A 25,847-nucleotide genomic window follows, 5' to 3' on the forward strand; every position below is an offset into this window, starting at 1 on the left:
AGGAATGAACAATTTCAAAAGGAAATTTAATCGAACTTAAATATTCAATCAGGAGCTGAATATATAATCTTCCACGCGTATTAATCTCGCTGAGATGACAGATGTCGTCTTGTGGTTTCTGGTGTTACTCTTGAGCAGTGGCGTGATTTGCTCACGGAATAACAGCTCAGAGGCCACTCAATCATTTTCAAATAAGACTTAAATAGGGACTTCCTGCTGGTCATTCTTAAAAATTCAGTTTGTATTTTGTATTTTGCGAATAAGAAATAAAGTACTGATTCTAGAATAAAACCCCGAAGAACTCCGGATGTTTCCGCAAGAACACAATGTGTACATTTTTTTAGGCACCCTTAATGAAAACGGTCATTTTACGTACTCACAAGCGTACGAAAAGTAACTCTTTTTCGGACGCACTTTTTCGGACGCTGACTGTGGCAAAAACCAACAAAACCATAAATTATGTAAATAAATAATTGTTGTGTTGGCAAGTTGATAACAAATACATACTACAAAAAAATTCTTCATATGTATTAATAAATCTATCTATTTAAAAAGGAAAAAGGTAGATACAAAACAAATTTATAATTTTTCCAATGATGTTTTTTGCTTTGTAGTGTGTGCGGTCGCCTAAAAAAATTAAAGTGCCTTTTGTCCTCGCCTGTTTTCAAGCCTCTGCTGCGCCTCGGCCAGAAAACTTTTATCTCTGTTTTATCTTATTTTTCCAAAACTTCAGAAGCCTTGACATTTAAATTTTTAGTTCATAACGAACAGTATCACTTTTTCAGTACTTTTAGCGAGAAACATGCAGACCACAATCCGAAGCAGATCTCCATCTGTAAAAAGTTTCTTTGCGCTTTCAGTGGAATACGGATGAATTTTCGTAGAACGAAATGTTTCGTTTGTGAAAGCTCAAAATCCCTTTCTTCAGCGGCGCATCTCCGTAACACACTTCCACCAGCCTGAATATCCGTCCAGACCTTAATATCCGTTCCTCCTCGGAATCTCTCACGCGCGTCGCAGTTCGAAAGGTCAACGCATTTGTCGCCGCTGAAAAGAGTCCTTTTTTTGTTCTCGGGTTGGTCCGAAACATCAGCGCGGCTCTTTCTTCGGCAGCCGCTGCGCTACCACGAAGCCAAAGGTCAGCCAGGTTTTGGTCGTTTTTGCGCGGCGCAAATCTGAAGAAGGCATTTACACAACCACCTTATCCTGAATTAATTTCTTACAACGCACCGCTTGGCACCAGAATACGCCGCGGCGTCCTGCTGATGCGAGCTTTAAGCTTTAAGCTCTCTCGACCGGATTCCGTTTTGTTACTGTCGCCCGTTATGCTAATGTGATCGCTCATCGATTGGTGGTGTGATCGAGCACCGGACGGTTATTTAGTGGACGCTGATTGCTTTTAATAAATGAGGGAAAGGAGTCGGGGAAAAGGTGACGCCGAGCAACGTGTAATGTTACGTATTTATCAAACGAACTGACGTGTCGTTGCTGTCAAGCAATTTGTTATCGAGCCGAGGTGCGCTGCCGTAAATTATTATGTCGGCTTGCAAGATACAGAGCGTTGCAAAAAATACTCGTTATATCTTGGAAAATATTACATTACAAAAAAATTCTATCTCAGTTTTCCTTATATTTTAATGTTGATTGAAGCCACAATATAATTTCATTAGAACTATGATACTCGTATTTTGAAGAATTGAGGGTTTTTGCCTAATTCGGGTAAAAATAATATGTTTTTAAACAATGTAGGTAAATCAGTACCTACCTTATCTAGGTAATACTTATTTAAGATATAAGTGTAAAAAGTTATCCTTTATTGCACGAACGGGTTTAAAAAATACGACCGAGGTACGAGGGAGTATTTTAAAGGATGTGAGTGCAACAAAGGTTTCAACATAAATTTGTATAAAACAATTATTATTATTGATTCAATATTTTATGAATAACCAAAGTCGTTTGAGAACCACGTCGTTTAGCAACCTAAACAATGTTTCCAACAAATTGTATTGTTGTATTCTGACAGTTCTGTGGCATAAAAACGTGCACTAAAAATTTTATGGTACGATTCTGTCAGTTCACTAAACGTCAACTTTGACAACGATTTTTAGTGCAAAAAGTAGGCACTTTTTGCATGATCGTAGATAAACATAATTTTACACATGACTGCATCAGGAATAATTTTATGGATAAAAAATATTATGGGATTCAGTGTCGGGTTGGTTATGGGTCATCTGCTCATGTGTCAAATAAAGTACAATAAAAATGCCAGGATGTTAATTATTTACATTAATAAATTAGAGAATCGTAGTTAAATTAATGACATAATTTTAATTTATCGAACTTGATTAATATTAGCAATAAAAGTAAAAGTTGAAAAGGTCAAAAATGAACTATTTATAACTTCGAAGTGTTACTCAGAGGTGTTTAATTAAAATATCAACAAAAATTTAAATTAATTAAATTTACAAAAGTACTCATTATCTGTTATTTACTTTAGGTACTGGTTTTTGAAATACATACAGTGTGTACAAAAGTCTGGAAACACCCCAATAAAATAGAAACGAATTATTTTCGAGAAAAAGGCCAAAACAGGTGAACTAGTGTTTTCAAAAAATTGTGTGTTGATGGTATCTGCTTGTTGTTTTTGATTACATTGAAAGAGTTATGATGTCATCAGAGGTTTTTTTAAATGGCAACGTCGCCTTTTTACTACCGTTTTTAATAGATCTTTTAATTGTCTACCCGACGATCAAAAAAATTTTCAATTTACATAAGAAATTTCCTGAAAAAATCTAATTGGTTATTAGAAAATAAAGAAAACTGTTATTTTGAAAGACAACTATAATATAATGTTCAAAATGTTGTCCTTGAACATCTTGACAATATGCTAAACGATAATAAAATTTGTTTTGGACGTTTTCTATTACTTCAGCAATTTTTGAAGTGAAACTTTTTATGGGAGGGGTCTGAAATTCTGATCGGCAACCTTTTTGTGTGACGAAAAGTGGTGGGGGTAAACACTGTTTCGCACAACGGTTGCGCCAATATTTCCATCTCACTTAATTTGGAGTCTAATTATGTAAATTAATCTGTTTGACACGATACAAACATCCCTTAAAATTGTGTATCCTTCTGTCTTTGTCACACTAATGGCATTTATCGATAATATCCTCTCTTATCGTTAAAATATACAATTTTGTTGTAAATATGCTTAAGTCAGGCGCAGAAAGAACAAGAGTGTGGCGTGAGAGAAAACGTACGAGTGAAGTGACAGTTCAGAATGTGAAAAAAACGGTGTAAATAATAAAGACAATGAACCAGCAACTAGCACCTCGGCTCAGCCACCTCCTCTTCACCTATCAGTGATAATTTACAATATTCTGATTTTCCTGTAATACAAAAGTTTCACTTCTATCGTGCGTCTGTACGACACTCTCTTTTTTTTAATAACATAATAACTTTTTCAAGGTCATCGAAAAGACCGAACAGACACTACCAGCAGAAAGCTTTTTTAAAACACTAATTGACCCGTCTTTAGATTTTTTTCAAAAATTATGCCTATAAAACGCTCGTTTCACTCGCTTTTTAAACTGACCCACTCATGCCAAAAAAAGCCCAATTGACACACGAACTCGTTAAATAAACTACTACTGTTGATGTATTACGAGTAAAATGGAAACTTAAAAATTCTAGATATATGTATCTTCTTTCATTTTCGTTATCCCATTTGTGACCTTAAAGACAACAGAAATAAACGCAGGCGTGCTTGTCGTGTGGACACTCGGTATATATTTTTTACATGCTGTCCCTCACAAACTGTTGAACCTTGTCCCGTTTCTTTTTAACAGACCACAATCAGTAAAAATATAAACCTGATACATCCTTATTGACCACTAATTGCAACACCCCGCAGGTCTCTACTTTGATACCAATCTTATTTCTAATGCATTTATAACGATGATATTTAAAACTTGACGACTACTCTAATAATAATATCTGACATACAGCAATTTAACAGTGTTATGTAACTACTAATAGAATAATAAAATAGAATACATAATATTCATTACAATCATTTTCAATGTTGTATGTATGTATTCCAAAAATATTGACAGTTCCAGTAGTAGGTAATTTTTTTTTTCAAAAAAAGTTCAACAAAATATACAGTATGTCCACGGATTAAATTACAAAGAGGAAAACATTTTTTATTTTTCAGAAAAAGTCACTGTTTATAAAGTGATCTGCGTGTTTTCAGGCTCCTAAAGCAGTTTTCATTTTTGGGTTGATTGTTACAGTTCATTTTTTAATCAATCTCATTTACATATTTCGAAAATTTGGACGTTTTTTATCAATCATACCTCTTTGTAACTCAATCCGTGGACGTACCGTAGATGTTTTAAAAATAGCAAAAGAAATCTGGAAATTTGGTTATTTTGCAATGAATGCGCAATTCCATAGTTGCCACATGAAGAACATAACCAAAAAAATTTTAGGTTATTAAGCTTTCACAACTTTTGTATAAAACAAACGCGTTTCGAGCAAAATTGTTCGGATATTATCAGATTCTTGTGAAGAGTGAGATAATTTTTTTCTCAAAAAAGTCGCCAAATATGATACTTTGGATTTAATTACCACAATTTTTATTTAGGAATAAGCAACACTTCTGTATTGTATATCACTTGGAGTAAAAAATGTACAGTGAGTTCCGAAAGTTTGAAAAAAAATGGAAATTTTTTTCAGTTGAGTTTTTCGAAAATAATTCAAAGTAAATTTTCGGTCATTGTTCACTTTAACTACTGGAATTTTTCCGTTTTTTCTGGCTAGACAGCCTCAGGGCGTCCTCCTGCATAATTTTCCACCACTCAAACCTTGTGAAAATGAATTTTCCTTAGCCTTTAGTAATCGTAGTCGCCAATTTTTTTGAATAACAATTTTTTGTTCCGATTCAGAATGGGATATCCAAATCTGAAAAAAATGGAGTTATCATTAAAAAAAAACTGGCGTTGAAACAGAAGTGGAGGGGAAAAATGTTAATTATTTCTTTAAAAAAATTAAAATTGACCTGTGCAAGCCTTTTTCAAAAAACTTAACTGGAGAGAAATTACTTCTTGGGATTGGTGCCTAAGTTAGCACCAAGACTAGACTTGCCAGGACAATGCCTTGCCAACCTCACCGACCAAGTTCACTTTCCAGATGTTTCAACCACGACAAATCCGCAATTCCCTCCTCTTCGCTCCGTTAATTTTTTTATTTGGGTCATTTTCCCGTGTTCAGTTTTCAGCATGAATCAGCGGAGCCCCTTGTTCTATTTCGGTCCTGTGTGAGTAGGCACGACCCTTTCCGTACATTTTAATGGCGAAATGTTTATAACACGACCGACGGAAATAGATCGGTTCTCCTTTTTTCGACGATCAGGTGCGCCGTCGTCGTTAAACTCATCGGAGTCTCGACCTCTTCGCCTCCGACAATTAGAGCCGTCAGCCGTCATTGTCGAAAAATTAAAAGTATTCTTTCGGCCGTCGGTTATTGATAGTCGTAATGCGTTCTGGCCGAGATCGATTGTAAATCAAAGGCGAGAATGGAAACCAATTTCGAACAAGGCGACCATTACGCACCGATGCGGTTCATCAGCGGCGATTATTCAACGAAGACAGCCATTGTGAACGATCGCGGTCGATGCGATCGATAAAAGAACACCAAGAGATGGTAGAGATCCGACCGAGGGCTGGTGCAATGCCGCAGCGAGAGAATAATGTTTAAACTGCTATTAGTATGGTAATATCGAGGACCGTTAACTTGGAACTGTCAAAAATCCAATTAAGAAAACACATATCGGATTCCTGTGTGGGATTTGTGTATTTTATCGGGCGCTGATTGGGAAATGGATAGCCTGTCATGTCAGTCCCCCAAGAATGAAAATCTCACTTTCGATGCATTCAAATTAATTTTGTACAGTTCGTTACAAGACGAGGCGTGTTGAGGACTTCCCGATAAGACTCTCGTCGAGAAATCAACTGTACTAGATGTTTATTCTTCGACGGTGCTGTTTATTTTAGTACTTTATTTTTTATTATTATTTACCCGACATCGATGATAATGAACTTAACAGCTGCACATCTCGAGAATCGACGGTAAAGTACTCGAGAACATGCTAGTCTTTTATTTGGATCAAAAATTTACAAACCGGATCAGGACAAAAACAGGAAACATGTGATAATAACAGATGAAAAAAAACTTGTTATAAGAGTGACATGTGGATTTCATGTTATTTGAAGTTTTTTATTAGGTATTGAAGAATTTTGTCTGTCCTCTATGAATTGTAGATTTTCGCGTCGGTTTGTATTTCAAAGGATACTCCAGAAAAAGGACGTACTCTCGCATGTTCATTTATTGCTTCCTTAGCTAATTTTGAAGCTGTCAAATTTTGCTAGGTTTGAGTTTTTTTTTAAGGTGTGATCACTGTCTCGAATGTGGAACACTCGGTCAGGAAAAACAATTCAAGAGAAGCAGACAAACAGATCATTTTTATTTTCGTCGATGCTTGAAATACAGGTGGCAAGACGTTTAGGATTTTATTTATCGTTACATTAATAGCAGATGACCTGCCTATAAACAGATTAGATTTTTTTATCTACTGCCAGTAAATAATACGTTTATTATTTACGTAACTATAGATACATTATGCTAGTCATAAATTACACCCGTGATTTATTATAAGTCACATGTGATTTATCATAAGTCACAGATCTTAAAAATTTTGTAAGCTGTGTTTTATGAAAAAAAGTCGTAGGTCGTAGATAAAACGTCGTATTTAACTCTCGAATAATGCCTATAATTCACCTTCGTGAATTATGATAGGCATTATTAGCTCGTCAAATAATTATACTATTAATTGGCAAAGGAGTGATCAAACCCTCATGTTTGCTATTTTATTAGATTTATTATCTTCCTCTGAAAGTAAAAAAGATTTTATTATTTTCTTACTTAGCTTGTTATTTTAATATTTGTTTTTAAATTTACCTGTAGTATAAGTCATGCAACATCACTATTGCTGATGAGTTTTGAGATTTTTATCTTTCGCACTATTAAACATTGTTAAATGGCCATATATGGTGACTATGATCGCTTTACACAAAGAAGAAATTTATTTTTGCAAAAACGTGCTATGTTTACACTTCCTGCTATAACTTTCTTTGTCCAGCGGCGTACTAAGGATTATGATTATAACTTCTTCGTACAGCTGTCATAAATTTAATAATATAAAGGAAATTGTAGGTCCGCGCATATTTTTTAATTTTTGGATAACTATAGAATTTATTAAAAAATTGAACAACTATTCCATATTGCAAACGGTAGATTGAAATACTTGTTTTATTCTTTTTTAATAGTAATACAATTATGTATATCATTCAAGGATCATAATAATCATTTCAACAAGTAGCGAATTATGACGTTTCAAAATAATTGTGACATTTGCATATCTCGTTATATCACGATGATTTGCAAATACAATTTTGCGATTGGTTATGACCCATGAAGTAATGAGTAAATTACTCACTACCGTCATTACTTGACGGTTACATAATAAGCGTATATGTGCATATTAATTAATTAATGAAGTCATGATCATTTTCTCAAATTATTTGGGGGACTTTGTGATAAATAATTCCAAATTCTTCAAAGAAACGATTCATTAATCTGTCAGTAAAGTACCTATTTCCTCACATATCTATTTAACGCTTTAATGAATCTCTTACGACCTGAGATGATGGTTTAAGGGTTGTTTTATTTTTATTTTTGAAATTGAAAGAATTTAAACCTTCAGAGACACATGTTAAAAAAACAATGTTTTTAAACTATTAAAACTAAATTAAACGATGCCTCTTCTACGCCGGAGTGAAGTGAAGAATCTCCCACTGTCAGTAGTATCGTTTTATTGGTCGCGGAAGATTCTCTCCGAGCATCTCTCTTTTCTGCCATCAAATTAGATGGCAGAGAAAGCAGGAAAGTTGCAAGGTTGCAAAGTGTCAATAGTGCAACCGAAACGACAAAAATGATCATTTAGCCACATCCTCTGCGCAGAATCACAGCTGCCTTTTGTTTAACATGTTGTATAATATCAATATAATATCATATTGTTATTGTTATTATTCATGGCAAAAAAGTAAACACTTATTACTAATGAGGTTATGTGTGTCTGTGGACTGTCAAAGAGAATGCAGCAAAAAAACGTCCGATTTAGCGACTGTGGGAAGTTTCTCTTTTGGAAGAATCTCCAACTTCTAGAAGATTGCAAAAAAACGCACCCTAGAAAGACCCGGTTGGGTCCCCTCTCTCGATGCACGTGGTCTCGAAGAAGAGCATCGTCTTTTACGGAGCCGCAATCTTTGTAGAGGGAGAGAAGAGCAAGGAACGAAACGAACACGTTTAGAGCGTGAACGAAAGTGAAGGGTTTCAGACGGAAAGTTGGGACCAACACCAAACGCAGCACGAACGGAGCCCGCTCATTGGCCGGCCAATGAGAGAGCAGAGTGCCCAGAACAAAACCGGGACGCAACTGGGCCCGGGTGGGAACAACTAGTCAGACATTAAATGATTTTTTTAAATACATAGATCCTTTTTGCTAGGACTCAACCTCAGCAAGTCATATTTTTTCAAATCAGAGGTTTATACATCAATGGTGTTTTTTCTATCTAAAACATGGCTTAAACGTTCTACTTAGAAAGTTTCTCTTTATACATTTTCCTTTCATGTTCCGTAAAGAAATGGAAGTGTAGTGATAGGATCGAAAAATCGTGTCCTAGATATCAATTTCTGATTGCTCAAAAGGTAAAGAAAAGTGGTTTTCTGTATGACGGCTGTGCGACGTTTGTATATCGCAAAAATTTACGAATTTGATTTTTTTTTTGTACGAAATGTTTGTTTCAATGAAGGCTCCATGCCTATTGATTTTCGTATCAATTGGCGTTGTAGTTTTGGAAATATGTACCATGTCATGAAATTTCTTTCGTTCACGATAACTTCTGCAAAAAAGCATTATTACTTTTAGTAAAGATTCAATGCCTATTAATTTTGGCCAAAGTAGAATTACCTGTTTTTAAAATATACGCAATTTTGGACTTATTAGGAGTCTAAAAAAATATAATGAAGAGTGAAGTGTTAAAACTTCTGTATTTCTCCTCCTGAAACCTTGATGCTGTCATAGTGTCATTGTCTAATTTAACTTCCAATTTGTAATCGTATCATATGGTGATTTTCTGGCAAATTCTAGAAAAACTATCCCTGTTAAAAATTATTTTGAAAACTAATTTTGGAACATATGGTTCTCCGTACTGATATTTTAATTTAATAAACTAAATTGTTTTATCTTTATTTTCACGGTCACAGATAAATTAACCACAGAGAAGTTGTTATTTTTCGCGGTAAACTACTCCAAGGAAAACTAATGGTAATGATGAGTGCAATTGTTATCACTGTTATCAGTACCGGTGTTTCTTTCTCGTATAAGTACGACTATAATTAATAAGTGAGTAATAATCATGATTTCTTTTAAATACAGGGTGTCTCACAGACTGGTACATATTCAAACCCTGCATTATGCAAACCCTGAACGTATCTTTAAGCGTATTTAAAACAAAAATTAGTGAGAAAAAAAATATGACCTCATTCAAACCACTGAAATGCACTATTGAAGACCGCTGACCGTTTCCAGCGGTTCCCAAACGGTTTTGGCAAAATTTTCAAATTGCTCTTGTACCCACTGAAATTTTTTTTGAAGAACCTTCACTTGCGGACCAACTACAGGTTTAAATATATACTACACTCTGTGAGACACCCTGTATAAATAATTCAATATAAAGATGAATAACTGGAGACGTTGGTCAATTTCTGAAAAAAATGTATTTTCTCAACTTGTTAGAAATGCCAACTTCCAAACATCTCTTTCTATAAAACTGGAAACCAAATCGTTTTTATCACTTTAGTTTTTCAAGAAAGATGTGACACTGATTCAGCGACTTATTTTGCCGAACAGTTTCAAATAAAAACCTTCCATGACAAACTAATCTGTAATTGTCGCCACGAACATTAAACCAAGAAACAATCTTGGTGGTATCTACTAATTTGAAACAAAACTCGCTACGCTCGTCGTGCTCTAAACCCTCCCGTTCGACAATAAACTGTCTTGTGCAACTCGTATAAGAATATACTATAATGACACTAATATTTACTCATCATGTTTTTGGGTGTTAATTCTCGTGAACGAGTGCTTTTTCTTCGGTACCACAAACATTTTAGATACACAATCTCTCCTGTTTATGTTCCTACAAAGATGCATTAATTCGGTGGATGTTTATTATTTCGTTATGTGTTTCTGATAAAAGTCTAAAAACAAATAACTACAAATTCGACTTGAGCTACTAAAAAAGCGTCATTGACTTATGTTTCTGATAACACATTATTAACATCCGAGAAAAGCCACATCTTGACCACATTTTTTTATTAATAACGCACCGTATCAAAGGGCGCCGCTAACAAATTGTTTGTTTTATTGCTTTTTGACTCTTTGAACTGAAAAAACGGTGGCGGCATCCACAAAGGTTAACGACATTTTTAAACTTCGACTCCATCTACTTGTCTTGATGTTCACCAACACTCCCTAATCTATTTTTAATCTAATCTGGGACCGGCAAAGAAGGTGCACACCCTATGATATTCGCCAGGTCTTGATGAAACCGGGGGTTGTTTTAAATTAACTGAAATGTAGGGGTTGCCGTCTCTATTCCTATGCACATCTAATAAAATATCTCGATAAAATACTGAATGGTATTTTTTTTTCAGGCTTGTGCCCCCCGCTACACCTGGTTCCCCATCGATAAGAAACGACGCGATCCTGTAGGAACCTGCTACGTTTCGAACGGCCTCTTCAGGGAGTTCAACGAGTACTCACCTTGCAGAACATGTAAGTCTACTCATCACCGTTGCATCATTTCTCTCTCGATACAGACCGCAAAATTCGCGAAATTCCAATTTTGAAACAACGACCAAACCGTGTGGGCAACCGCCGTGACTCAACCTGAGTCAGTCCATCCGAAGACCCAAAAATAGACTCCGTCACTTGATGTCATCACCTGTGCAACACTCATCCGTCCTGGATCCGGAAGCTCGATCTGAAATGATACAAAGTTCCTGTGTGTGACGTCACAGCATGTGCTCCACACATGGGAAGGCACGTGCGTCATCCCGAATTTTATTTATTAATTAATCCCTTGAAGCCGTGAAACGACGATAAACAGCGATTTCGACACGTCTGAAAGAGGGCTCAGTGTTGGAGACTTCCGTCTCGGATAGGGACTTTACCTATAACGAGGACCGTTCTGGTCGTAAACATGCGGGATGACCGTTTTATTAACGGCGTCAACAACTGTCAAATTGTTTGATAAACAGCTGTGGCGCCCAGTTTTAATCGTCGAATTGATGCGGATGCCTAACAATCCGAAAGAGTTGAGAAAGAGGCCGATGTAAGCAGAGACATTCGGGTGGTCCGAAAACATTTCGTCACTCGTTTAGTACTTTGCGTTTCTAGAGTTGGAGCAGAGATGCAAAGAAAAATGGTCAGAAATTTGCTGACATAATTAAACAGTTTTGAACGCTTCTTGAAAAGTGAATCGAAATTAATTTTAAATTTTGAAACTTGTCGCAACATTAGAAAAACCACAAACAAATCTTGGATTTTTTTTTCGATTTATAATCCGCATATCAGGAAAATTTTTAGCTCTTCAATTATCTTGAAATAATAGTACATATACAGTGTGGAATAAAATGATTTACATCTAGTTACCTTTGCATTACCCTTGTAAAAATACGAAATGCCGCTCTACAAAAAAAAAAGAAAGCCTAACCTCAAAATATACATATATCCAAATTCCAAATGTGATTTATTGCGAAGGGATGATATGAATGCAAAGTAAAAATTGAAATTAAAAAGGAGCTAGCAAAAGCAAGTCCAGCTAGTGTTGAAAGTGGCTACCAACATTTGTTAATTCAATTTAGTAAATTGTAACAATTGTCAATTCGATTGATGACATTTATTGACAGAACTAATAGTTCGGCACTTCGAAAAAAAAAGTAGAGCGGTACAGGAAAATTTACATGTGCAAAAATTCCAAAGGTAACTAGATGTAAATCATTTTATGCCACATCGTATTTAATTATATGTGCAGTGACCCCCAAAAGCTTGAATAATGGGAAAAATTTCTTTCCCGTCGTTTTTCGAAAATAACAGGTTACTCTTCTTCTTTTTTATGAAACTTTTTTCGATCGTTTTAATTCTTCTTTCTGTTTCCGTATAATTTTTTTTTTTAAATGGCGACCCCCATTTTTTTTGCAAATTTATATGACCTTTAGGCTTACGATTTGTGAGATATCGATTTTTAAAAGCAACAGCGAAAGAAAGTGGCAACGCAATTTTAATTTTACGTTGAAATTTACACAAAAAATAAATTGTCTTAATTAATAAATGATACATACTTTCATGGCTGAATTTCGATATTCCAAGAACGGCAATGTAATTTTGGAATCCAAATTTTTGGCGCACGCTGTATATTACCATAGTGAATATTTGTAAGTTTAAAAGGAATTCAATGTCTTTTATTATATTTTTATAGAAAATGACACCAACCGACTATTCATGTTTATCGAAAAAAAGGAGTAAAAACAAGATTTGATTTAATTTTTTTTAGATATGAATATGAATCTGCATTTTTTTTTAATAAATTAGCAAGCCTAATTCAAATACTTCTACTTGATTTTTTTTTTTTTTTATATGAAACGTATTAAAATGTGGAGATGTTTGTTACATTTTAGGTAATTCTGGACACCATCAAATTCTACAAAAGAATCAAATTCACAATAAAATATGGGATGTTTTTTTTATTTCACCTCAAAGTAGACGTTAAAGAGTCGTTTGTGAACGCACCACTCGTTAGTCTGCAGAGAAAAACACAAACAACGCAAAAAGTGAAGTTAATCCGTGGTGCGTTCACAATCGACTCTTCAATGTCTACTTGGAAAACACACACGATATATTTGGTTTAGATGCCCTCAAAGCTCTAAATCTTAGCTAGAAAAGTGTATGGACAAAAATGGATTTCTTACGTATTGCACACATGATTTTTCCTACTGGAGTTTGGAAAAATAAATTAAATTTGGATATTTTCAATTTTCTATAATTATTATAAATTAAAAAGTAGAATCAAAATTGTTCTGTTTTCGTTCCCATAGAGAAATAATTTTGTTTATAAAAAAAAAGTTTGGCCTTTAAGGTGTTGGCTCGAGTAAATTTACGGAAATTCTATTAAAATAGTGAATATAATAGTTTGATATTGGAGAATGTACAAAACAGGCCGAATACCTGAAAAGTAACAGCGCACGAATATTGAACAACATTTTTCGTGTTAGTTTAAGGAAAGTCTTAAAAAAACATTCATTATACTTGGGCCAACCAACAGATATAGTAATAAAAAAAGGGGATGTGGCCTAGTTGCGTAGAACGATATACGCCGAAGCCTGTTTCACAATGAAGCAGGTTCTTTGCCATTTGTCATTCTTATAAGTCTTGAAAAAAAACTATTTTGTAATACAAATCGAAAAATGCCAAGGAAAACAAACAAACATAAACACGTGGTCAAACTCCCGAAGCGAGGTTAAAACAAATGAGATGCCGGATGCCGTCAAGTAATTTTTGTGGATGTACATCAGGCTTTCGAAAATCTGCGCACATTTTGAATAAGCCAATTGGAAGCTGCTATTTAAAATACGCGGGCACTAGGGGGCGGTTTTATTACTATATCTGTTAGTTGGCCCAAGTATAGTTGTAAATTTTGAGGTTATCTTTGACAGATTTCAAGTTATGGATCTCAGGAAACGATCAAAATTGAACTTTTAGTGTTGAAATATTATTTCCGCACTTGTTAGGAAATATTCCACTTTTCTTTACTCAAATTAGTAGTTTTCCAAACTCTAGTAGAAAAATACGAAAATAGTGATACATTAAAAAATTAAATATTTATTTTTTATTCCACTAGTAACGAATGTTTAGATAAATTTTAGGTCAAACAAGACGTTGTTTTGTCCCCCTTTTCCAATCGTAGGTTTCCCTTTTACTTGACAATAACTCCGTTTCTTGTGCTAACTGACAAATTGAGTTTTCGGATCATTTTATGTTATTTCCGTAACTGTTTCAACAGTTTCTGGAATACGTATGGTCGTTCACTTCCATTCTTTTGTCGTACACTTTCCTGTTTCACGAAATATTTGACAGCTGATGAAGGTACGCCACAGGAGCCCGGAAACAAAAGTAAGCACCAGGGCTTTTGACCTGACTTTGTTTGAATACATGTTATGCAGGGTATTTTACGAGTGATAATGAGCCCCACGGAATTGAAACGGCAACCCACAATACATTTGCAAAGTAAATCTGGATATTGTCAGCGTTCATATCCAGCTTAAATTTGCAAATGTATTGTGGGTTGCATTCTCAATTTCGTCGGCCGCATTATCACTCGTGAAATACCCTGCCTACCTATGTTTTTTTTATTTATTTATTATTGTTATTGTGTGTTTTCTAGATTAGGCATGAGCAGCTTCGAGTTAAACCTCGCCCAGTAATGAATTTTTGTGGTAAATGAGGTTACTATTCTTGTAAACACTACCACTTATGTTTTGTTGTTCTTTATGTAGGTATTTTTTGTTTCATTACGTTATTTCTGTATTTCTTAATTTGTTTGGTGAAAGTATTTTGAATTGATGTCTCTACAAGTCTAGATATCGTTTTTCGATAGTCAAATCAGCTTCTAAATTTATACGATGAATCCAGTTTAAAAGAACTTTACTCGTAGTAATTTTCAGAATTACCATTTAAGCTGCAAGAAGACTGTAGATGTATTTATCTGTACGGAACGCCTGTACACAAATATTAAACACAGATAAAACATTATTAGTGTCGACACATTAATCTTCTCCTTTTAATTTGAAACATGAATCTTCGGAAAAGATTAGACGACCTCGCCGAGATAAACACACGTTTCGAGAATTTATCCACCTGTTCATAAACTATTAATTCAAAAAGTGAAACACTACCAACTGTCACAGCTCAATCCCGCCGCATTTGCATATTCATTCCAGCTTTACATAAATTAAAGCTCCGAAATGTAAAAATATTCATTTTGCCGAAGCCCGGCAGCACTCCTCTTTCCACCAGGGTTCAACGACTACACTCACCCCAATGTTTATTTTCACGTAGTCTAAATATGAGCCTCTGGATATTAACTAGGGAATGATGTTTGTATCTCCAAATTAGTGTAAAAAACCCGAACCGGGACGTGTTAAAAGACAGATGGGGGCTAGAATTCCAGCCGAGCACTTGCCACTATAAATCACCGATGATCGGCTTTCCTCCGTGAAAATTCCCTCGAATAATATCAGTTCTTCGGCTGTGACAAGAGGGAAAAAGGTTCGTGTTTCTCGGTAGTTTTATGGTCCGGAATGGCTCATATTTGTCTAATAAAAATGTCAAGTGGGGACCGTCACAAAGCCGTCACCGGCGTGACGTTGCCATTAGCATTTTTTATGAGCTTTCGGGGAATGTGGTCCCGATCCTTTTGTTTTAGGTGGGCAAAGGGACCCAGAGGAAGTTGTAAAGTGACGCTTTTTATGACGGTTGTGTTGGCGAATTTTGACGCCGCACGCTTTATGGTGTCAAAACCCATGTTAATTTTTATTGGCAGTTATCGCCGGTTTTATGTTCCGCTCCCCAAAGCGTCCAAGGGTTAAAAAAAAAAGTTTTTGGCCCCACCACGACGTGCAAGACCTGGAGCCGGTCCTGTTCGAGCCCAAATCAGAGTCGAACGTGAGGAGCATCCAGACCACCGAAGTCACCGATCCCGAGGCCCATAAAAGCAGAAATCCGAAACGACCCTCGAGAGCTTCCTCTTTCTCCTGTCCCGAACATTTGCCGAGGCTCCCGTTTGTTGACGCACAAAACACCAACACATGCAACCAATTAAGGCAAGCGGAGCGTGTCAAATCCAACAAATCATCGCGACTTAATTCCAAGCAACGCTCATTGTTGGTCTGAATTGGCCGGAGCGTGCGGCGGAAATGAGAATGGCTTTATTACGGTCCTGACCTTTTTCCACCTGTCATGCGGCGCGTTTTACATGACTTAAAAGGGTTGTTTCGAATACCACATCCGATTGCGATAACAAATCGTCCGGCGGTGGTTAATGGTCCGGGGTAGGATGGGACGTGCGTGGGTTGTAAAAGCTAAAAAATGTGCAGATGGTGGAAGAGTGGTGGACACAAAGAAATGTGGGTGAAGGGATTTTTTATTTTGTTTGGGTTCCAGGTACCAAATGTGTAGCGCAAATAAGGTTTTTTAGTTTAAAAGGATGCATTGTGTTAAGATTCTCTTCTATTAAAAAAAAAACAAGCAGTTTGAAATTAAATTCTGATAGTAATATACCGCCCGCCCGATTAACTCTATTAAAAAAAAAATAGTAAAAATTACGAAACTTCAGGGTTACATTCCCTTGCTATAAGACTTCAAATGTGTGCAATCAATTTTCCCTTATCACTTAATTCAGCCATAAAATTAAAAAAATCGATTTTGACTAAAAACAATTTTTTTTTCGTACACGCTCATATTCACAATTAATTCAAAGAACACATTTAAGAAATTCCCATCAAAAGATAATTACATATTCGTTTTTGAATTATGTATTCCAATTTTAACATTAAGAGCGAAAAATGACCAAGATTTACAACTGCAGTGTCATAAATAAATATCTCATTGTTGGGAAACATCTGTTGACCATTTTTCTAGTAATTCTTAAGTCCCTAAAGGGTACCATAAACAACCTACGTCAACTTCTTTTGTGGACCTGACCCATTTATTTCAAAAACCGGTGATGTTTTCATGATTTCAATGACACCAAATTTTTCCTAAATGTTTGAAAGGACTCTCATTGAAAAATTATGTAAATTAATTTAGCGGTTATTGAATTAAAACAAAATCTTTACTTGTTTCATTAAAAATTTTGAAATTTTTACAGACTGTTCTACAGTGATACACAATCATTCCTCAATTTTTTGAGAATTTTAAATTGATTAGAACTGGGTGTTTTCGCTCAGGCGGTAAAACTTCACTCACCCGGTACAGTGTGTCGCAGACATTCTGATATATTTTCGTTTTCGCTTTCATGAATTCCTTATTTTCAGAAACGAGACTCTTAGCGAATAGGGCCAATTCTCCATATTCTGCTTCGCGTTGGAGATATCGAAAGCAGTTATCAGAAAAAGTTGTTCAAAATTTTGGTTCCACATAGGAAGTTTCAATGCAAAATTCGTATTTTGATTTAAAAAAATAAGTTGTATTATTGGTTTTCAGTTTTGAATCAAATGCCATGAAAACAAAAGAACTAAAAACAAATAAAAAACAATAATGAACAATTTATTCTTTATTCGACAAAAATTAAACATTTCACGACTGCTAAATGAACCCGACGGAATTGAAAATGCAACCCACAATACAATTGCAAAGTTAACGTGAATATTTGTTTTATGATTTCAAAACATAAAACATAGCTAGCTGTGCAGTTTCGTAAATTTTGACATAAACGTCATTCGCTTGGTTAAATGAAATTGTGAAAAAACGAGGAGTTTTTGAGAAAATGTTTATTGTCTGCATAAACGCGCAACGGCAGAAGCAATATAATTACTGTCGCGAGCAAAAAATTCTGGTCGTCAATGTCATTTCAAAATTTGGTTTAATTGTCACAAAATTGAAAAAAATCCCTGCCTGATTATGTCCATTTCAACAAAGTGTCAAAAAAATTTGAATTGTTATTTAAAAAATTAATGTCATACCACATGATGATAGGTTATGACATTTACGACCGTTTTACAATAGAGCATTTTCCATTGCGCCAAAAAAATGGTTTGACGACCAGTTTTTTTTTTGCTCGCGACAGTACATTCGCCATAAACCAGGATCATGTCTGTTTTCTCATCGTTCGAATACATTTTAATTGTGGTATTTTAAGTTTTTCGTAAATGTCAGTTGTGACAAATAAAACTATTGGAAGAAAAGCCATCGTGGATTAACTTTGGAAATGTATTGTGGGTTGCATTTTCAATTCCGTCGGGTTTCCTAAAATGTAACGCGTCACTGAATAAACTGTCAGTTGTCAAGTTTGAGATTTACCTAAATATCTTTAACTCAAGAACACAAGATATTCATGACCGAATTTTATTTTTGGAAATGGGAACAAAGAAAATTGTAACTGGATTTGTCATACTCGATCTTGTTGTATACTCTACTCCGCACGTTTTCAGAAGTTTTAGTACACCAAATCTCATTTTTTGTAGATCATATTCTAAATAATATAGTGTCAGTGAAGTACGTATTTTTAAATAATTTTCTTACACTTCACTTTTGTCTGTAAGCCGTTTAATTTTCTTCTACACTAACTGTCCACTTTCTATCCATCGCGATATTTTTAGTTTTTCTAATTCTAACGGAGAACTGGACAGTTATGTCAGGGAAAATTGTCTAGTTGCCAAGAACTATTATTGATTATTATTAGTTGTCTTTACACAATAAATTAGACGTTTTAAGATATTACGTGTCAGATACTTGCAAAAAAATGACCTTTGAAACAAAGTCTTCGATTCATTGAACTTACTGTAGTACAACGTGTTTCACCTAAGAGTATGAAGTCTAAACGCAACACAAAATACATTTGACAATGGGAACCAGACTCATTAAAAATTATAAATTGTAGTTTTGGACATGGACATCCCTAACTAACACAATCGCTGGGCTTTTCCGCAAATGTGTGAACAAGAGGAAATTTAAAAAACTTCAGGGATGTCCAAACTACTTTTTGTCAAAATATGATTTATTATACCTAGTTACTCATGAAAATTGAATATTGGGTTGCATTTTGAGTGCATCAGGGTCGTACTCTTACGTGAAACACGTTGTATATAGGTACTATTTTATAGTTTCAAATCAGGACTACCATCTGAGAAATAGTGCGACAGTTACTAGCACTATGCAGTTTCCTGGTAAATTTTATTCTAAACTGATCAATTTTCTTTTTCTTTTGTAATTACCAATTAAAATTATTCTTGAAATTAGACAGATAATTTAGTTATTAATTATTATTATAAAAGATGGTGGTATGCTCTTAAAACTTTTATTTTTAATAGAAATTCTCGTAATCTAGAGATGCCTACTGCAGTTTCTGTTGCACGAATCAAAAACAAACATCTTAATACTGCAACCTTAGTGAACCCATTAAAATTAAGATAATAAACGGTAGTATTTTAAACAAACTATGTATGTATTTATATCCCAGTTGATACAAAAATTTAAAAATAGGTAATTATCAACTGTGATTTTCAAATTTTTATGAGTATACGATCTTTTAAAACTGATATTGCGTTTAAAACTATCAATTTTGCTTATTTTTGCATCTACTATCCATTAATTTATAAAACCGTAGTAAAGTAGTATTTTGTTTAAATCAACAGGACTACAGCAGTCAAAATCAAAGAGTCATTATCGTTTGCAGCTATATTTTTATAGTAGTTTATTTAACGAATTCGTGTGTAAACAGGCCCACTCATGCCAAAAAAGGCCCAATTTACACACGAACGAGTTGAATACAACGTTTTTTTTTGTTCGACGAGCCCCTTAAAGGCTCCAAATCGCTTAAAATCTTTAAAATTAGCTTGACGTTTCGTTTTGACAAGTTGTGACACTTATCAAAATCCGTTCACACAGGAGAAAATTATCAAATTCTGACAGTGTCGAACAAAAAAATAATTTCTATTTCATTATGAAATCACTAAAAGATTATGATTGCAATCAATGCTCAGATAATATTAAAAATAAAGTTTTTAAAGCAAAATAAAGCATTTTATACACTCTCAACAAATAAAAAAAATATCTTTTTAAATTTGCGTAATATACAAGGTGATTCACGAGTAATAATGAGCCCAACGGAATTGAAAATGCAACCCACAATACATTTGGAAATCCAGCTTTACGTTCCAAATGTATTGTGGGTTGCATTTTCAGTTCTCTGGGCTCATTATTACTTGAAAATCACTAGTATAATTTCATTAAAGACTAGTTGGGATCCACTTTTACTAGAAATATTTTTGGTAATCCTCTCGTAATCCCATCAAAAGAAGTATGTATTTTCTATGTTTAAAATGATTAACGATTTTGTACACTCGGGCCAAAAAAGGAAGAAAGTCTTATTCATAACAACATTAAAAAAGTATCAAAAATTTAACTTACACATGAGGAAGAAATTTTGTAAATTACGTATAAAAACATAGGAATATTCAAATTAAATAGTTACAAATGAACTTGTCTTTAAAATATTTTTTAAATCTTGTTTTAACAGCAGGAAATTGTTTTTTGAAAAGCCTGGTAAAAGCGAAAGGTTTAAAAGATTTCAACATACATATTTTTAACAGATATTTCTTCCACATTTCCATAAAACAATTCGGCTGTTTTATTGTTGCCATCAAACTCCGGAAAATACATAAACATTCAAATTTTTCACTCCACTTTCTCTTTTATAGATAACAACTCTTGAATTATTTCGAGGCTTCGTCCCCACCTACCGTACCGCTCTCAAAATATATTTTATTTCCCTCATTACCAACCACCATGCTTTCTGTTTTCAATTAGGGAACAATGGGCGTCCCATTGTTACCAACTCGATGCCCATAAATAATTTCCTACGTATTTTCGATTCGATTTTGGTGGAGTGGTTCGGCGCCCCCGCTCATCTGCTCACATCAAATACCAGAGGCTCAAGAACGCTGTGATGTAACGGTCAATGGATAAATAATCTTCACCAGCAGACTCTGTATTTATCTTGTTAGTTTAAAGTACCCACTTGCGATTATTAACGCGGTAGTTATAAATTAATCAGCTGAAATGGATTTTTTACTGTGTTGCAGATCAGTGGGGCTACCATCGGCAAGGGTCATGTCAGGCCGGCTTCAGTGCTGCTATAAACTCGGTAAGTGTTCTCTGGAATTATTGGTTTTTATCTTACCAGACCAGAAGGATTTAAAAAAAAATAATCGAGCTACTTGTGCTGCACTACGACTGTCTTTTCGTATTTGGAAAACTTGCGAAAGGAATTATTTGTTAAAAAACGAGTTGTCAACTTGTGGTCTTCCTCTTTGCTTCCGATTTGTCTGAGTAACACCGACGTCCAGTTTTTTCTCGTCTGAAGAATATTCATGTCTTTAAGTACCGGTGTGCCAGTACTGCTATTGGTAACGTGAAAAAGCGGAAATCTCACCACACAAGCTTGCAGATTACAAGAACTACCTCGACGACAATGCCCAGCAATAAAATTGTAATTGACTCGTAATACCGCCGGTATTTCATGGCAATTTGCTTTGATTGTCGCCATGCAGTCCATCACTTTTTTTGATGTCTGTGATGTCCGCTGACACAGAATATGTGAGCGGCTTACGAGAACCTCTTCGGCGCCTTCTCTTCTATTGTCTTCGGCCGTTCGGAATACTGATTCTTGCACGTTCCGAGAAGCCTCGGAAAAAATGGTGAAACTTACAAATCGGTCCGAATCGATAATAAATAATGTGGGAGATGTCGCCTTTTAGGGTTGGCTCGTCCATCTGGTGACTGATGGTTCGATGGGCGACGTCTTGGAGGTCTTTAGGTAATTAGCTGTTTTTATCGGGCCACTCTAGGCGAGTGCTTTTAAATAACACCCTTTAACGGTGGTGAAAATTACCGTCTGGTATTTTATCTCTTGGAAAGTGATATCAGAGGAGGGGTTTTGTTGCTGGACGAGAGTGTGTGAATTCAATCTCCCAGGAATAAATTACTAATTCTTGTTCATTAAGAATGTCGAACACACAATTAAAAACTAAAGAAGATAATATTAATTGCTAATTGGAATCAAATATTTTAAATAAACTGTTAAATATGAATTCTTGAGGCAACGAGTTCTTTTTTCTGTTCATTTAGTATTCGAAATAACAGTTATAACAAAGAAAGTAATTTTTTATGACAACATGGAAAGAAAATCAATACAATTTGATAAATAAAGCCAAATTAGACTATTTTGTTTTGGTGCATAAAATGTTCGTTTTTGTGCCCACTTGATGAGGCAAAAATGTTCGAAAATGTCTTAAAAACAAACAATGTATGACTTGGTAATCTCAAAGTGTGACATTATGTTATATTATATTAAGAAAAAATAATAAACATTAGGAACTTGTTGAGAGAACACTTGTCATCAAAAATTGCAGAAGATTTTTTTTTAACATAATAATGCAACCCACAATACATTGGAACGTAAACCTGGAGTTCATTTTTAAAATATATGCAGTGACGTCACGTCTGAATGAAGAAAAAGACGTGCCGTTCGTCCGTATTTGACATTTGACAGCAAGGCATAAGGAGTTGTTTATGTTACCGCCATGGTCAAGAAATTATAGTATTTTCTAGTGTTGGGCATAATCGATATATGTATTTTGATAACCGAATAAATCGAAATAATCGCTTTGAATAATCCAAATATCATTCGACTTTCCAATAATGCATGATGCGCATGCGCAGTTGTACTATGCCGGCCAAAAAATTTTGGCCGTCATTGTCTGTCAATTAAAAAAAAAATATTGTAATCCGTACTTTATTGTCATCATGATTACCGTCTTGATTATGAACGTTATTTTTTGGGTGGTAAATTTCAAAACTCAAAATTATTTTGTCATTTCTACTACACAGAACGTTTACCTCAGGTTATCTATGTATGATTGCTCTAATTTTGTTTATTCATGTCGGATTTTTGGAATATCTGAGCTTCAAACAGTTTAAATTGATTGTCAAAATGACAAGAATTGAAAGTGGGGTTACGATTCCTAAAGGTTTATTTACACTTTACTTGAATGTCAAGAAAGTGACGGCCAAAATTTTTTGGCCGCCATAGTACATTTATTTCGAATTTCGTTCCGACTGCAAAAATAATCGAATAATTTCTATTTCATCATTATCAGTACAGAACTATAAATAAAAATATATAAAAACTTACCTGTTGATTTGATTTATTGCAAAAAGTTAGGTTAGGAGAATAGTTTTACCTAAATTTCCTCTCGTTGCTCCACTATCGCACATTACGCAAGTTAGTCTACACTACATCATCTTTGTAATAGTTTTGCTTTTCGCGACACTTTTGTAATGATTTGTTAATCTTTGGATAAATCGAATTACATTTTCGTCGTTTCTTGACATTTTGACGTTTGGTCGACATCTTACGCCGCGCCGAGTCAGACGCACGTCAATAGTTCTATGTTACTCAAATCGTACGGTTCAGAGTGAGATGCATAAAGCGACGTAGGAGAGGCAACGAACTTGTTTGACAGGAGATAGCTATATACACGTAGTTCGTGTTATAAACTGATACAACTGCATATACATATTTAAAAAATAGACGGCTTTTCCTCCTGGCGTATTGTGGGTTGCATTTTCTATTCCGCCGGGCTCTCATTATTACTCGTGAAATACCTTGTATAAAATATTAGTCACACCATTTGTGTTTAAATCATCCAGATGCATTACCAAAAGTCGTACAACTGCTAAGTTGACTTAAGTCAGAAGTGTACATCACGAAAAACAAGGAACCTGGACCAATCTTTGTGGGACTACAACAAACATACTTATGAGTAATATCTCATCTCTCATCAAGAAGTTGCTCAACAATAATTCTTTGCGTCATTTTGACATATGCACATGTTAAAGTAATCGGACAGTTGTTACTGGTCTTTAATTTATTGGCTGCCTTAAAAATTAGAGTAACTAATGCACGCGATCAATCATCCAGAAGAGTAGATGAAGTATAAGAACACTTCATGAGACGTGCAAACCATTTTATCATGGGAGAATATCAATGTTTTACCATTCCTTGACACAAAAAGATACATCAGCATAAGCACTAGATTTTTTCTGGAAAGGACAAAGAAGTGCATCTTTTGTACTCATAACCTTAAAATCGGTCTTAACTGGTGTTTTTTACTTTGGAGCAGAAACTAGGGAAAATTGCATTGTAAGGTTGGTATTTAATGACGTAGACAAACGGGAACGTCAATTCGCTTTAAACAAAATGGACGTTTCGTTACATTTGCAATTGTGAAATTAATTCTCGTTAACATAATAAATAGAAAATAAGAATATGAGAAAACAAGTCAAAACAAGTATTTTGAAAAATTAGTTTGGTTAAAATTTATGTCTTTGGTATCTTGCACTTTTGATCTATCAAACTCTGTGCAGCTTTTTGATCGTGAGAAAACCCACAGAGAAGCTTTTTAGCGACAGTGAAGTCAGTGTCTCAAGAACTCGACGACAGTCTTACTTAATTATAATTATTACAAATTTATCGTTTAATCGGTATCACGACAGGATAATTCACTCTTAATTCGAGTACATTTAGTTTGATTGAAACTTCCCGTTTTTTGCTGTCGTTCCATTTCATGAACATTAGAAAACCCAATTAAAATTCCATCGCAACCATTAAACGGTGTATCGAAGAAAAATCAAATTAATGGCGCATGTGGAAGGTGGATTTTTGCATCCGAACGGTATCCTTCCACTTCCTGACGCAATAATAATCATAATGCGACTTGGGTGGGGCATTTTCAGAGTTATTGCGGAATCGTATCGTGTCCTGCGTTCGTCAAATACTCCGAATACTGAACGAATTGCAATTAGCTCGGCTTCTGCTAAAATTTCAGGAATCCGCTCGCTCCTGAGCGAATTACGTCGACCGGATTCCTCGATGTATTATTTATGGTCGGGTTGAGAGCCGACAATGGATGGGAGTCCGACTTATGCAGATTTGATTCAATGCTAAACAGCGTAATGTTATTGGAGCGAATACGTATCATATACAAAGGTTTTTACGGCCTGAGCGGACGTAATGTGCACGCTCTTCGGTGTATTTAAATGGGCCGAAGTCGTGAGGATGGGGTTTTGTTCGGTTTGGTCGGTGGCTTAAAATGGATGCTTCAATTTTGCCAGAAGACGAAGAGCAAATGCTCATTCGAGAGGCAACACCAGATTTGAACATCGCCCTTTTCTTTCTTACTTGATTACTGTCGCTCTTTAAATGAAAATAGTATTTTTCTCTTAAGTTGTAGTATTATTAGAAGAATCCTTTTAATTCAATAAACTATTGACAGACTTTTTGTTTATATTATTTTTTTTTTAAATTTTCCTTTGATGATTTTGGTTCATCTTCTTTCTTATAACATTTTTTAATTAATAGAGCACCCGGAGAATTTTGATTTTCTCTACTTTTTCTTGCTTCATATTCTTCCGTAAGCTTTATTTTCAGTGTTTCTGGCTTCGGTAACTCATCACGAGATTCTATTGCGATCCGGAAATTTTCATATGAATCTGGAATGCTATACAGTAACAATATTGTTACGAGATCATCTACAATTTTTAGTTCCATTTCTTCTAATTTATCGATGATATTAAAGAAATTATTTAAGTGATTTTTCATCGTTTCTCCTTCATTCATTTTGGACATTATCAGTTGTTTTAACAACGTAGCTTTTCTTGCAGGACCTTTTGATTCATAAAGCTCCTTTAATTTTTTCCATATTCCATTTGAAGTTACACAATTTTTTATTTGCCTTAGTTCATTGGGATTTATCGCTAAGATTAAATCTGCTCTTGCCTTTTTGTCGTTTTCTTCCCAAATCGTATTTTCTTCATTATTTGG

The 25,847-nt window shown here is 34.9% G+C and overlaps 1 protein-coding gene across 3 annotated transcripts in view; it reads left to right on the forward strand.

Annotated features, from left to right (window-relative positions):
• if (inflated) overlaps positions 1-25,847 on the forward strand; it is a 79,713-nt gene that overhangs the window by 38,214 nt on the left and 15,652 nt on the right. For all 3 annotated transcript variants that reach the window (XM_069041545.1, XM_069041546.1, XM_069041549.1), the window contains exons 4-5: positions 10,840-10,960; positions 21,046-21,107. In XM_069041545.1, coding sequence (XP_068897646.1) covers positions 10,840-10,960; positions 21,046-21,107 — 183 coding nt within the window. The remainder of the gene's footprint in view (positions 1-10,839; positions 10,961-21,045; positions 21,108-25,847) is intronic.

This window comes from Tenebrio molitor, chromosome 3, assembly GCF_963966145.1.
Source record: "Tenebrio molitor chromosome 3, icTenMoli1.1, whole genome shotgun sequence".
NCBI classification, from domain to species: Eukaryota; Metazoa; Arthropoda; class Insecta; order Coleoptera; family Tenebrionidae; genus Tenebrio; species Tenebrio molitor.